The sequence below is a fragment of the Hemiscyllium ocellatum genome, chromosome 42, assembly GCF_020745735.1.
Source record: "Hemiscyllium ocellatum isolate sHemOce1 chromosome 42, sHemOce1.pat.X.cur, whole genome shotgun sequence".
NCBI classification, from domain to species: Eukaryota; Metazoa; Chordata; class Chondrichthyes; order Orectolobiformes; family Hemiscylliidae; genus Hemiscyllium; species Hemiscyllium ocellatum.
In genome coordinates, this window is record NC_083442.1 from 24,006,791 (window position 1) to 24,019,726 (window position 12,936).

Below are 12,936 nucleotides of genomic sequence, written 5' to 3' on the forward strand. Positions count from 1 at the left end.
GTATAGGGAATGTTGGATGACTAAAGAAATTGAGGGTTTGGTTAAGAAAAAGAAGGAAGCATATCTAAGGTATAGATAGAATAGATCGAGTGAATCCTTAGAAGAGTATAAAGGCAGTAGGAGTATACCTAAGAGGGAAATCAGGAGAGCAAAAAGGGAATATGAGATAGCTTTGGCAAATAGAATTAAGGAGAATCCAAAGGGTTTTTACAAATACATTCAGGACAAAAGGGTAACTGGGGAGAGAATAGGGCCCCTCAAAGATCAGCAAGGCCGCCTTTGTGTGGAGCCACAGAAAATGGGGAAGATACTAAATGAGTATTTTACATCAGTATTTACTGTGGAAAAGGATATGGAAGATATAGAAAGTAACGAAACAGATGGTGAAACCTTGCAAAATGTCCACATTACAGAGGAGGAAGTGCTGGATGTCTTGAAATGCATAAAGGTGAATAAATCCCCAGGACCTGATCAGATGTACCCTAGAACTCTGTGGGAAGCTAGAGGAGTGATTGCTGGGCCTCTTGCTGAGATATTTGTATCATCGATAGTTACAGGTGAGGTGCCAGAAGACTGGAGGATGGTTAACATGATGCCACTGTTTAAGAAGGGTGGTAAAGACAAGCCAGGGAACTATAGACCAGTGAGCCTTGTTGGCATGGGTTCTTTAAAGCCTAAAATAGTGGATTAGGACGTCTATCTCTCTGCCCTCGAAGAGCTTTGTCGAGCAAACAATATGCAGTTTATTGTATAACTGCAACCATTTACAGTTGGCATGAATATGACCTTCATTATTTCAGAGATTGTTCGCAGCACACTAGCTCTGGTCTGTTTCCTACAAACTCCTTCTTTACTCTGACTGAGTCCCTCAGGGAGTGCTGCTTACTGTACTCAATCAAGTAGAGTGATTTACGAACATCTGACTTGGGGGGGGGCAATTTATGAACATCTGACTTACAAATGCCTGTACTTGTGAATGTGATCCCATAAAAAGGGTATAATTTCAAAGAAAGATGTGCAGGTCAGGTGAATTGGCCATGCTAAATTGCCCGTAGTCTTAGGTAAAAGGGGTAAATGTAGGGGTATGGGTGGGTTGTGCTTCGGCGGGTCAGTGTGGACTTGTTGGGCTGAAGGGCCTGTTTCCACACTGTAAGTAATCTAATCTAACTTGTCATATGAACATTTCTTTTACTTACATAATCCTGCACTGTGTTCCAACTTGCATACAAATGAACTAGCAATCAAACTCCGCAATGGAACCCAGGGACTACCTGTATTAAGCCTTTTTGACCCATACACAATGCTGCTTGGGCAGATGTCAGTTAAGAATAAAAGGTTGAATGCTTCCCATCCATCATCACTGCAAATAGCTGACTATTATTTGCCTGAAGGGCCCACACATCAAAACTAGCCACTGTGCTGAGGAACAAGGTAACGTCCATAGGTGGAACCATATCTGAGAAGGGAAAGGAGAATAGAAAGTAGGCAGGAAAAGAAAAAAAACATAAAGTTGCAGAGGAGAGCTGCTTAAAATAAATAGATATTGAATCAAATTCAATGACAGTACATTTTAAAGATTGGAAAATAGGGATAGGCTTTCCCACTGACGGTGGGCAAATTTATACACTCATGATGTGAATCAAAAATGTAAGCATTGTTCCTATAATTTTGAAATTGTTTTGGTTAGCCATTATCAAAATGCAGAAGACACAATTAAGGTCATATTTTTATTGATCCTTAAAAGCCCTGAGGCAGTGGGTGCTTGGCAGCCTTTCTTGCGATTGTTTTGTTAACCAATTGGCGTGCCAGACCACTTTAGAGGAAATTCAAGGTTCATAGTGTTGTATGGCTCGAGAATGAACCACAGGCTAGTTTGAGCAGAGGTAGCAGATCTGCTTCCCTGAGGATATGAATGAATCAGTTGGTTTCTATTACTCACACTTTGGATGCTTGCATGATCTACTTTTGATACCAAGTTGCAAACGAAAAATATTTATGAACTTGCCCCAGCCTCAGGGTGGCTCACTCAGTACCACAGTCATTCCATTACCAAGCCACATTCGTAAATGGGCATTCAACAAATCTCACGTTCAAACTAACCTAACCTTTTTCACCAGGACCTGTAGACACCCTTGTGAAGTTGTAAAGATGTCTCCTTACCAAGATATATATCGCTATGTAGAGATGGTGGGACACCCAGAACGCTCTGAAGCTAATGCGCCGAAAATGATGCAGGGCAAAGACGTGCAGAATTGAAAAGAAAAAGAGGAGAAGCACTCCAGTCATCCCTGAAAAACAATATAAATATCATGACCGCCTATTAGGGTTCTGACTGATGGATTACTCCTCAATAATGCATGACTCAGCACTTCTGACAGAGATTATTAATTTCTTGTACGTCTACCCTATTCCAGGAGAAACATTGGCAAACATTAGGTTGAGCAAAGGGCTGGGAGCTGAATATTAACCCAACCTAACAGCTCAGATTTCCTTTCCTTTTCCCATGGTCACAAATTCAATGACTTTCAGGCAGTTACAACTTAAATTTCCAGATGGTGGAGTCTGCAGTTCCAGGCAACCCATTACAATGCTTGTCGTTGTTAAGTTAGCAGCTGCTCTCAGAGGAGATATGGGGTTGACGGTAATGAGGATTGGAGTTGTTACCGCCATGCAGGAGGTTCTGTGGCGCAGCAGGTGAGAATCAGTGTCGCTGAGTCAGATGCTTTGTATTTGAGTCCCACTCAAGGGCTTGGGGATCAAGGAAGGTGGATTCATAATGCAGCCAAACAGGCTGCAAATCCTTCCAACACACGCCAATGGCAAGACATTCTGGTCAGCCATATAATTAAAATAAGATTGGAATTGCTGCCATCATTATCCATAATTCCCAACTATTAATGAGCAAGGAACCATAGCAACTCAGACACCTTGAGAGATCAACAGCATACTATAAATCTAAGTGCTGTGCTGAGCTTTAGCTGATTTCTTTTTTATTCTTTCATGGGATGTGGGCATTACTGATTGGGCTAGCATTTATTGTCCATTCTTAATTGCCATTGAATGAGTTAAATCAGCCATAGTTGCACTGAATGACAGAGCAAGCTCGTAGCACAGAATGGTCTATCCTTAGTTCATTCTTCATACAAGTGGCCTTTTCAGAGGGGATTTAAGAACCAACCACATTGGCTTGGACCTGGAGCCTGATGTAGGCCAGACCATGTAAGGAGGTGCCAGTGTTGGATTGGGAAGGACAAAGTTAAAAATCACATCACAGCAGGTTATATTCCAACAGGTTTATTTGGAAGCACTAGCATTAGCACCTGATGAAGGAGCAGCGCTCTGAAAGATTATGCTTTCAAATAAACCTGTTGGACCATAACCTGGCATGGTGTGATTTTTAACTTTACCTGAGGTAATTAAAGTCCACATAGCACCCTGGAAAAGGAGTGGAGGTGCCAGTGTTGGACTGGGGTGGACAAGGTCAGAAATCACATGGCGCCAGATTATAGTCCAATAGGTTTATTTGAAATCACAAGCTTTCATAGTGCTGCTCCTTCATCAGGTTCAGCTGATGGAGTAATAGTGCTCTGAGAGTTTTTAATTTCAAATAAACCTGTTGGATCAAAACCTAGTGACGTGTGACCCCTGAACTTGGGAGAGGAAGAAAATCACCCTGGGTTTGCAGATCAGATTAAGTCTATATTTGTGGACAAGGAATGGCACACTTGATTCTAATGATCTCACAGTCAACACTTTTTATCTAAGGAAGATCACTTGGATGATAACCAGTTAACACAACAGTAGACATCACATGGTATGTTTGTGCACAAATTTTCCTTTAGAGAAGTAATTCACCCCCCGTGGTGAAGGGGTGCAAGTACCTGTAATATTTTGAAAGAACCACCAGTAAAACTTCAAGGGAACTTCAGACCTGCAGGAGAAAAGAGACATCATCAGTTAGGAATGCAGTAAGGTGTTGGAGGGGGTGCAGAGGAGGCTCTCTAGAGTGACTCCGGAGTTGAAAGGGTTGGCTTATGAGGAGAAATTGAGTAGATTGGGACTGTACTCCTTGGAATTTAGAAGAATGGGAGGGAGCATCTTATAGAAACATATACAATTATGAAGGGAAAAGATAAGACAGAAGCAGGGAGGTTGTTTCCACTGGCAGGGGGCATAGCCTCAAAATAAGGGGGGGAGCAGATTAAGGACTGAGTTGAGGAGGCACTTCTTCACCCAAAGGGTTGTGAATTCCCCGCCCAGTGAAGCAGTTGAGGTTACCTCATTGATGTTTTTAAAGCAAAGATAGATGGATTTTTGAAGTGAAGGAATTAAGGGTTATAGTGAGCGGGCGGGTAAGTGGAGCTGAGTCCGGGGAAAGATTGGCCAAGATATTATTGAATGGCGGAGCATGCTCAAGAGGCCAGATGGCCTACTCCTGCTCCCAGCTCTTAAACACCTGGCCTTTTAGGCATTCAGGTTTTTAACTACAGGTTTCACTTTGTTTCTCTGACAGCTATGGACCGGGACTTTACCAGATGAAACAATTTGATGGATCCAGAAAGATCGAGTATATTCAATGCTCATCTACTTCAAAAGTAGAGATCTCACCTTGACTTGAATCAATCAATCACATGAATGACTGATTTTTTTGATTGGATACCAAAAACAGAATTTAAATGGCAACAAAAGGGTAATATGAATAAGGATCAATGTCGAGCTACTATAGGGAAACCTGGTAGTGTTGTGGGTGTTGGAATATAGAGCACTTTGGGATAGAGAACACTTCGGGATATAGAGAACTTCGAGATATAGAGAACTTCAAATACTATTGATCTTGTTAATGTTGATCTTGCTTCTTGCCCCCTCTAGTGTAGCCATAACCTTGTATACCTTGCTCTGTCTAAGCACCTCATGATCTATAAGCCCTTGTTCGCTATGATCTGCTTGCGCTGCTCACAAAACAAAGCTTTTCTCTGTACTTAGGTACATGTGCTTACAATAAATCAAATCAAATTAGCATGCATCAGGGAATTAAAGGTGATGAGCGAGTAAGCAGGGAAGTGAGGTTGAAACCGAAATCTGATTGGCCATGCTCTTGATGAGTGGTGCAACAGGCTTGATTTCCAATGTTCGAAATTCTTTCTTATGAAGAATTTAGCTTACCCATCATCGTAGAGTGCCTCAGGAAACAGGCAGGCGAGTACGCTGAGTGGGTTGGCTGAGAAAGTGTAGATGTTGACTGCGTGAGCTGCACTGTGGAGCACTACAAATAAAAAAAAAGCCAACTAAATATGTTGTGTAATTAACTGCGAGCAATATCCCAGTTCTACAATGGGTAATCAATACTGCAGAGTGTGCAGTGGGTTAGAGATCTACCTCTTGTTATATTCAAATATAACACAAGTGGATGGGACTGAAGCTATTGTTGAGCATGGAACTCATCAATTTACCAGGACTGCATATATTACAGAAACTATTATTGACTCCTGATTGTAACTCACTCAAAATATAATTACGAGGTCAATGCTAAAATTGGCCCTGCCACAGCTCAAAGTTATAAAACAATTCGACATCACAGTCAATGATGTGCTTTTTGACATGTGATGTAGAAAACATGGCAGCAACTTTGTGCAGAGCTCACAGAAATAGCTCATCTGTTTCCTCTTAGGGTATTATCCAAAACACCAGGGATAAATTCACCTGTGCCAATGGATCATTTACATGGGAGGTCCAGAGAGCCTCAGTTTAATTTTTGTTTGGAAAGAGAGCATCTCCCTCCAATCATGCAGTACTGCAGAGGAGGGGCTTTTTGAGATCTGGAGGATTTGATCCCAGAACCTTGTGACTCAGAGGTGAGAGCACTGCCCTCCTCTCCACCCCCACACTGAGCCATGATTGACGTGGTTCCTTGAAAGCTCAAGGTCAGAGTCAGTGGAATCTCCGTTCACCACTACGCACGCGTATTGTCATACTCAGTACCTGAGAAAAAGGCAGCAGCCATCGCAACCCAACGATGGAAATCCACGGCTGAGTCAAAGGGAATGTAGTGATTCAGGAAGGTTTCACGTAGGACGGTGATGAGGTTCCGGCACATGGTGAGAAGGATGTACGAGTACATGAAGGAGACTGCGGCTGCCGACCCACGGGCAATTATGAGACCAACTCTTGTGGTCTGGGGCACTCCCGAATGTTCTCTCAGCACCGCATAGTCTGAAGAGAAAGGGAGTATTCGTCAACATGTCACAAACATATCTTCTTGAACCATTGCCACTCTGGGGTAAGGTAGTATACCCGCAGTGCTGTTAGGAAGAGAGTTTCAGGATTGGAGCCTGGCAGCATTGCAGGAGTGGAGACATAGTTACAAGTCAGGATGGATATGACTTTGAAGTACAACTTTTCACACCTATCTTATCAACAGTTCAATACATTGAAAATATTCTGCCTGTTCACACAACTGTGAATGTGACTACTCGATTTAAGTGATATCCTTAGCAACTTGGTAAAGTCTGACCAGACTGTGGGGCTGCTCTGTCATCTGAGAGGCAACTGGTAATGGTTTAACTTAAGACCGCCACGTCTCAGGCGAGGGGAGAGTTTGAAAAGGTGAAAGCCTCACGTTAACTGAAGCTGGCGTGGGAATTGAACCTGCACTGATGGTATCACTGTTCATTAACAAACCAGCTGTCCAGCTCCGAGCAACCACTCCATTTGTGAATCACTATCTCATTTAAATTTGCAACGAGGAGAGGCAACCTTATTGAAACATATAAGATTCTTAAGGGATTTGACAGGGTCGATGTTTCCCCATGTCACTGAGTCTAGGACCAGAGTTTCACAATAAGGGGTTGCAGAGTTGAGTCGAAATTTCTTCTGTCAGAGAAGAAGTGAATTTGTGGAGCTCTTTGCCACAGAGGTTTGGTCAATAATTATATTCATGGTTGAGATAGGTTTTTAATCAATAAGGGAATTAATGGCTATGGGGAAATGGCAGAAAACTGGAGCTGGTGATTACCAGATCAGTCATGATCTCCTTGAGTGACAGAGCAGATTTGATGGGCTAAATGAGCCATTTCTGCTCTTGTGTCTTACAGTCATTGAGCACAGAAACAGACCCTTCGGTCCAACTCATCCATGCCGACCAGGTCTGAAATTAATCTGGTCCCATTTGCCAGCACTTGGCCCATATCCCTCTAAACCCTTCCTATTCATATACCCATCCAGATGCCTTTTAAATGTTGCAATTGTACCAGCCTCCACCACTTCCTCTGGCAGCTCATTCCATACACACACCCCCTCTGCGTGCAAAAGTTGCCCCTTAGGTCCCTTTTAAATCTTTCCTCTCTCACCTTAAACCTATGCCCTCTAGTTCTGGACTCCCCCAACCCCAGGGAAAAGACTTTGTCTATTCAGATCAGAGTGGAGCTGGAAAAGCACAGCAGGTCAGGCAGCAACCGAGGAGCAGGAAAATCAACGTTTCAGGCAAAAGCCCTTCATCAGGCTTCTGCCCGAAACGTCGATTTTCCTGCTCCTCGGATGCTGCCTGACCTGCTGTGCTTTTCCAGCACCATTCTGATCTAAACTCTGGTTTCCAGCATCTGCAGTCCTCACTTTTGCCACTTTGCCTAAGCACCCTATCCATGCTTCTGACAATTTTATAAACCTCTATAAGGTCACCCCTCAGCCTCCGATGCTCCAGGGAACAGAGCCCCAGCCTATTTAGCCTCTCCCTATACACAAACCCTCCAAATGTGGTGACAAAGTGTCTATGAACCCTTTAAAGTTTCACAACGTCCTTCCTATAGGAGGGAGACCAGAATTACGGTATTCAAAAGTAGCCTAACCAATGTCCTGTACAAAGTTGTACCTCAAAGTCATATCCATCCTGACTTGTAACTATATCTCCACTCCTGCAATGCTGCCAGGCTCCAATCCTGAAACTCTCTTCCTAACAGCACTGCGGGTATACTACCTTACCCCGGAGTGGCAATGGTTCAAGAAGGCAGCTCTTCACCAACTTTGAGGGCAGTTAAGGAAGGGCAGAAATAGCAATCAACACCCACATCTCAGGAACGAATATACAAACACAGTTAAAAGCTGAATTGTGTGTTAGATTTCCTCCTGAGGCTATAGCAAACTTTGATCAGGTCATGTGGGGAATACCACATTCAGTTCCAGCTATCACAACTCAGAAAATAAGTATTTGTCTTGGAGAAGATGTAGCATTGATACATCAGAGTGATACCCAAGATTTTGCCTCTCAGGCAATAGAATATTAGAGAGTGATTTTTGTTTCTTCATTCAAGGGATGTGAGCATCACTGGCAATGCCAGCATTCATTGTCCAATCTAATTGTGCAGATGACAGTTAGGAATGAACCACATTGCTATCTGGAGTCACATGTAGGCCAGACCAAGTAAGGATGGGAAATTTCCTTCCCTAAAGGACATTAGTGAGCCAGATTGTTTTTCCAATGGTTTTGTGGTCATCATTAGAGCCTTATTTTCAGATTATTGAATTCAAAGGTCTACCATCTGCAATGACAGGATTCAAACCCAGGTCCCCAGATCATTAACTGGCTTGCTGGATTAACAGTGGAGCAGTAACACCACTTGGAGATCACCACCCCAATTTAACTGAGGATTTAAAACTATCAAATCATTTGATAAGCATAGTTACTCCTCATTTGGTAGTTAACCACTTCATCTCACAGAAGTATACAAAACAAAAGGGATGTAAGTTTAAAATTAGAATTGGGTCATTCAGGGTTAAAACAAGGAATCATTTATTCACCTAAGGGGTGTGGAAGTCTTAAATTTTCTACTGGAAAAGGTTAATGAGGCTGCAGTCAGGGTGAGAGGGTCAAGTAGAAATCGCAAAATTGAGATTTTGTCTGTAACCCAGGTGGCAAATATATGAAGCTACGTCACAGATAAGTCATAATCTAACAAAGCAGTTAAAAAAGGCCCAAAAAAAGCCTCCCCTTGCTCCCATGGTAACATGGTCTGTTAATTGTAAATGGTTGGTTATGCAAATATAACATGGTACTTACAATAGGCACGTTCAACGAAGACACCCGCAGTAATTCCAAAGAAGATGATTACACAAAAAATTTGACGTTGATGATTTTGAATATATTGTCTATATTCATGGTATTTCTGGTAAAATTTATTTTTGGTATACTTTTCCCGTTTTGGTTCGGTAAAGACTTTACTCATGGCTTGAGAAGATCTTGAAACACAAACAGAATAGAATAGAAAGAATTACATTTATAAAGCACCTTTCATGCTGTTGGTATGCCTCAGGGACTTTAAAGACAATGATGCACATTTGGAATGTCTTCGCTATCCAATGCAGGAAAAGCAGTTGCCAATTTGTGCACAGCAAGTTCCCATAAACAGGAGTGAGATCATGGCAAAATAATCCGAGTTTTAGCAATTTTTGTGAAGGAATAAATATTGGCCAGGGCAGAGATGAACAATGCTAATCTTTTTCAAAATTGCACCAAAAGCCAGGAGGCCTTAGTTTAACGTCCTCTGAAAAGCAGCATTTATTGTATCTTATCCCAGTGCAAGACAACGTCTTCCATCAAGAAAAAAACAACCTCTAAAATCAACATCTCTAAAGGAAGTTTTCTTTTCTAAAGCTGTGTTGACAACAAATGAAAACAATTCCTTGATTTTTTATGTGCTATCCCTACTGATAGCTCAAATATATGATTTTATTTGTTACTGAGGTAAATCAAAAGATGCTCCAAATTTCACAGAGAAATAGTCAAAAAGAGAATTGTATTTCCATTTTGTTAGAAAAGCAGGAAGGTTATCCAATAGCGTTTGGAGCGCTGAATGTTTCTTTGACTTTAAAGTGAGATGCAACGGGACCTGGATGTCATGGTGGAACAGTCACCGAAGGTTGGCATGCAGATGCAGCAGGCAATGAGGAAAGCTAATGGTGTGCTCTCCTTTGTACGGTGTGGACTCGAGCATCGGAGTAAAGGCTGTCCTGCTGCAGTTATACAGGGCCTTGGTGAGGCCACACCTTGAGTATTGTGTGCAGTTTTGGTCACCTTTTCTGAGGAAGGATATCCTTGTTATTGATGGAGTCCAGTGAAAAATCACCTGACTGACTCCCAGAATGGCAGGACTGATATATGAGGAAAGATTGGATTGACAGGGCTTGTATAGACTGGAATATAGAAGAATGGGGGTGGAGATCTCATAGAAACATATAAAATCCTGATGGGACCGGACAGGCTAGATGTGGGAAGAATGTTCCTGATGTTGGGGAAATCCAGAACTAGGGGTTGCAGTGTAAGAATAAGGGGTAGGCCATTCAGATGAGATGAGGAAGAATTTCTTCATTCAGACAGTTTGTAATATACTCTCCCACAGGAAGCTGTTGGGGCCAGTTTGTTCGATATATTCAAGAGGGGAGCTGGACACGGCCCTAAAGAGATCAAGGGGTATGGGGAGAGGGCAGGAGTGAGATACTGAGATCTACCATGATCTTATTGAATGCAAGCTCGAAGGGCCGAATGGCCTGTACTTATCTTCTATGTTTCTATGTTTGTTCTTCACCCCCACCCCAATTGAAATTTAGCAAAGATTTGCTGCTGATATAAAAGCAACTTGTGACTTAAACTGATTGAATAATCCTGCGGCTGTGATACTTAGCTAATATCGTATTTCATTTCTTACTTCTTGCCAAATCGTTTCCGTAAATCCAGGACAAAATTATCCGGGCTCAAGGTTTCAGCTGGACTGGTTTCTTGTTGGTTTTCTGTGCCCTTTGACCCTCTGAAAAATGTCAAAATGTATAGCTTGTGAGGCTTGAAAGAAAATTTACTTAAGTCCCGTGTGAAAGCAACTTCCCCAGCTGTTGTCTCATTGAGGTTTACCAGGTTTACACAAGGAAATACTGACATGAATCACAAACACCTTTAAGAAACAGGAACAACAACTGCCGGTTTATTATAGCAACAACCACCTTTGCAAAACATCCCAAAACACTTCCTATCTAATCAATTAAGTATAATTGCTGTGACACAGGAATACAGGCATGCTGAATTGTGCTAAGCAAGATCCCATAAAATGCATTAGTTGTGTCAAACAATTAGCTCATGTCGTGTGCTGTGTTTGTTGAAATCAGTGGTGGGCAGTACACACGCAGACTCCCTTCTGTGCTTTGAATAGTATTATTGGATCTTTTACCCCTGCTTGAATTGCCAAATGAGGCTGCACCGATGTGTTATCTCTAACCCAGCACCTCTAACAGTGCAGCACTCCCTCAGTATTGCACTGATGGGTCAGCCTGTTCAACTCACAACCTATTGCTTCCAAAGCGAGGAGGCTACTAATTCTTGATGAGACATGTTCTGATTTACTAAAGTACTGTTGTCTCGTGAACGCCTCTCTGACACAGGAATCATATGACACCTTCCTACCATATGTAACACATTTTGGAAAATAACATAACAATATTATAAATAACAACAAATTTGGGGTCAGCACAGTGGTTAGCACTGCTGCCTCATAGCTCCAGCAACCTGGCTTCGATTCCGGCCTCGGGCAACTCTTTGTGTGGAGTTTGCACGTTCTCCCTGTGTCTGCGTGGGTTTCCTCCTCCAGTCCAAAGCTATGCAGATCAGGTGGATTGGCTGTGCAAAATTGCCCCATAGAGTTAGGTGCATTAGTCAGGAGGAAATGGGTCTGGTTGGGTAACTCTTTGGAGAGTTGGTGTGGACTTGTTGGGCTGAAGGGCCTGTTTCCACACTGTAGGGAATCTAATTAAAACATTGTGGAGACAATCAATGATATTTAAATAATTATCTTTTAATCCTGAGGCTCAGCTAGATGAGGAACACCTGCGGCTTTATTTTACTGATATTCCTCTCTTTCACAAACTCATGCTCACAAGTAGATTGGATACCCAACACATTTGATGTGAACTGATTTATTATTGTCACATGTATTGAAAAGTTCTGTTTCGTGTGCAGTACAGGCAGACCAGACCATACAAAGTGCATAGGGTAACAGAACAGAGTGAAGAACACAATGTCTGGCTGCAGAGGAGGTGCACAAACAGCAAGATCAACACTAAATTTAAAATCTGAGATACGGCATGCTCAGAGTGAAATATAGAACACATCAAATCACAGAGCCTCATGGCAAGGATTAAACCTGGAACATCTGAATCTGACAAATACCTGTATATATTTTAGCAATTTAACCAACATAGTTAAACTGATAAACTTAGTTGGATGCCATGATGAAGTTAAAAGAATGTTTAGCTTGGCAAAGCTTCATGACATTCTTTTAAAGTCTAGGTGTGGGAGTACAAACAAAACATTTTTTTTGTTGAAGATTTCTGTCCTCCTATTCTGAAAGGCTTCTTAATTCTGCATGACTTCCTTCAGCAAGGAAGATGGATGTATCCTGGGAGAAACCAGTTTTCTGATAGTGTCTACTGACAGTGAACAGGAGGTGTGGCAATAGTTAAGCGGAATGAATGCCAAGTGAGATGAAGCACATTGCCCGTCTCTTGACACATTGAGGTACGGCACGGTGGCGCAGTGGTTAGCACTGCTACCTCACAAACGCCAGAGACCCGGGTACAATTCCCGACTCAGGCGACTGACTGTGTGGAGTTTGCACATTCTCCCCGTGTCTGAGTGGGTTTCCTCCGGGTGCTCCGGTTTCCTCCCACAGTCCAAAGATGTGCAGGTCAGGTGAATTGACCATGCTAAATTGCCCGTAGTGTTAGGCTAAGGGGTAAAAGTAGGGGGATGGGTGGGTTGCGGGTCGGTGTGGACTTGTTGGGCCAAAGGGCCTGTTTCCACACTGTAAGTAATCTAATCTACGCCATATAATGTTAATGGTTGAAGAATTAAGCAACAAGCCTTACAAATCCTGAAGTCGCACAGAGAAGAGATCACAAATT

The 12,936-nt window shown here is 42.4% G+C and overlaps 1 protein-coding gene across 1 annotated transcript in view; it reads right to left on the reverse strand.

The window, feature by feature from the left end:
* LOC132834849 (dual oxidase 2-like) overlaps positions 1 to 12,936 on the reverse strand; it is a 114,759-nt gene that overhangs the window by 20,590 nt on the left and 81,233 nt on the right. The window contains exons 23-28 of the mRNA XM_060853926.1: positions 10,695 to 10,793; positions 9,050 to 9,228; positions 5,980 to 6,210; positions 5,164 to 5,263; positions 3,882 to 3,931; positions 2,161 to 2,288 (exon numbers count right to left, since the gene is read on the reverse strand). Of these exons, the coding sequence (XP_060709909.1) occupies positions 2,161 to 2,288; positions 3,882 to 3,931; positions 5,164 to 5,263; positions 5,980 to 6,210; positions 9,050 to 9,228; positions 10,695 to 10,793 (787 nt within the window). The remainder of the gene's footprint in view (positions 1 to 2,160; positions 2,289 to 3,881; positions 3,932 to 5,163; positions 5,264 to 5,979; positions 6,211 to 9,049; positions 9,229 to 10,694; positions 10,794 to 12,936) is intronic.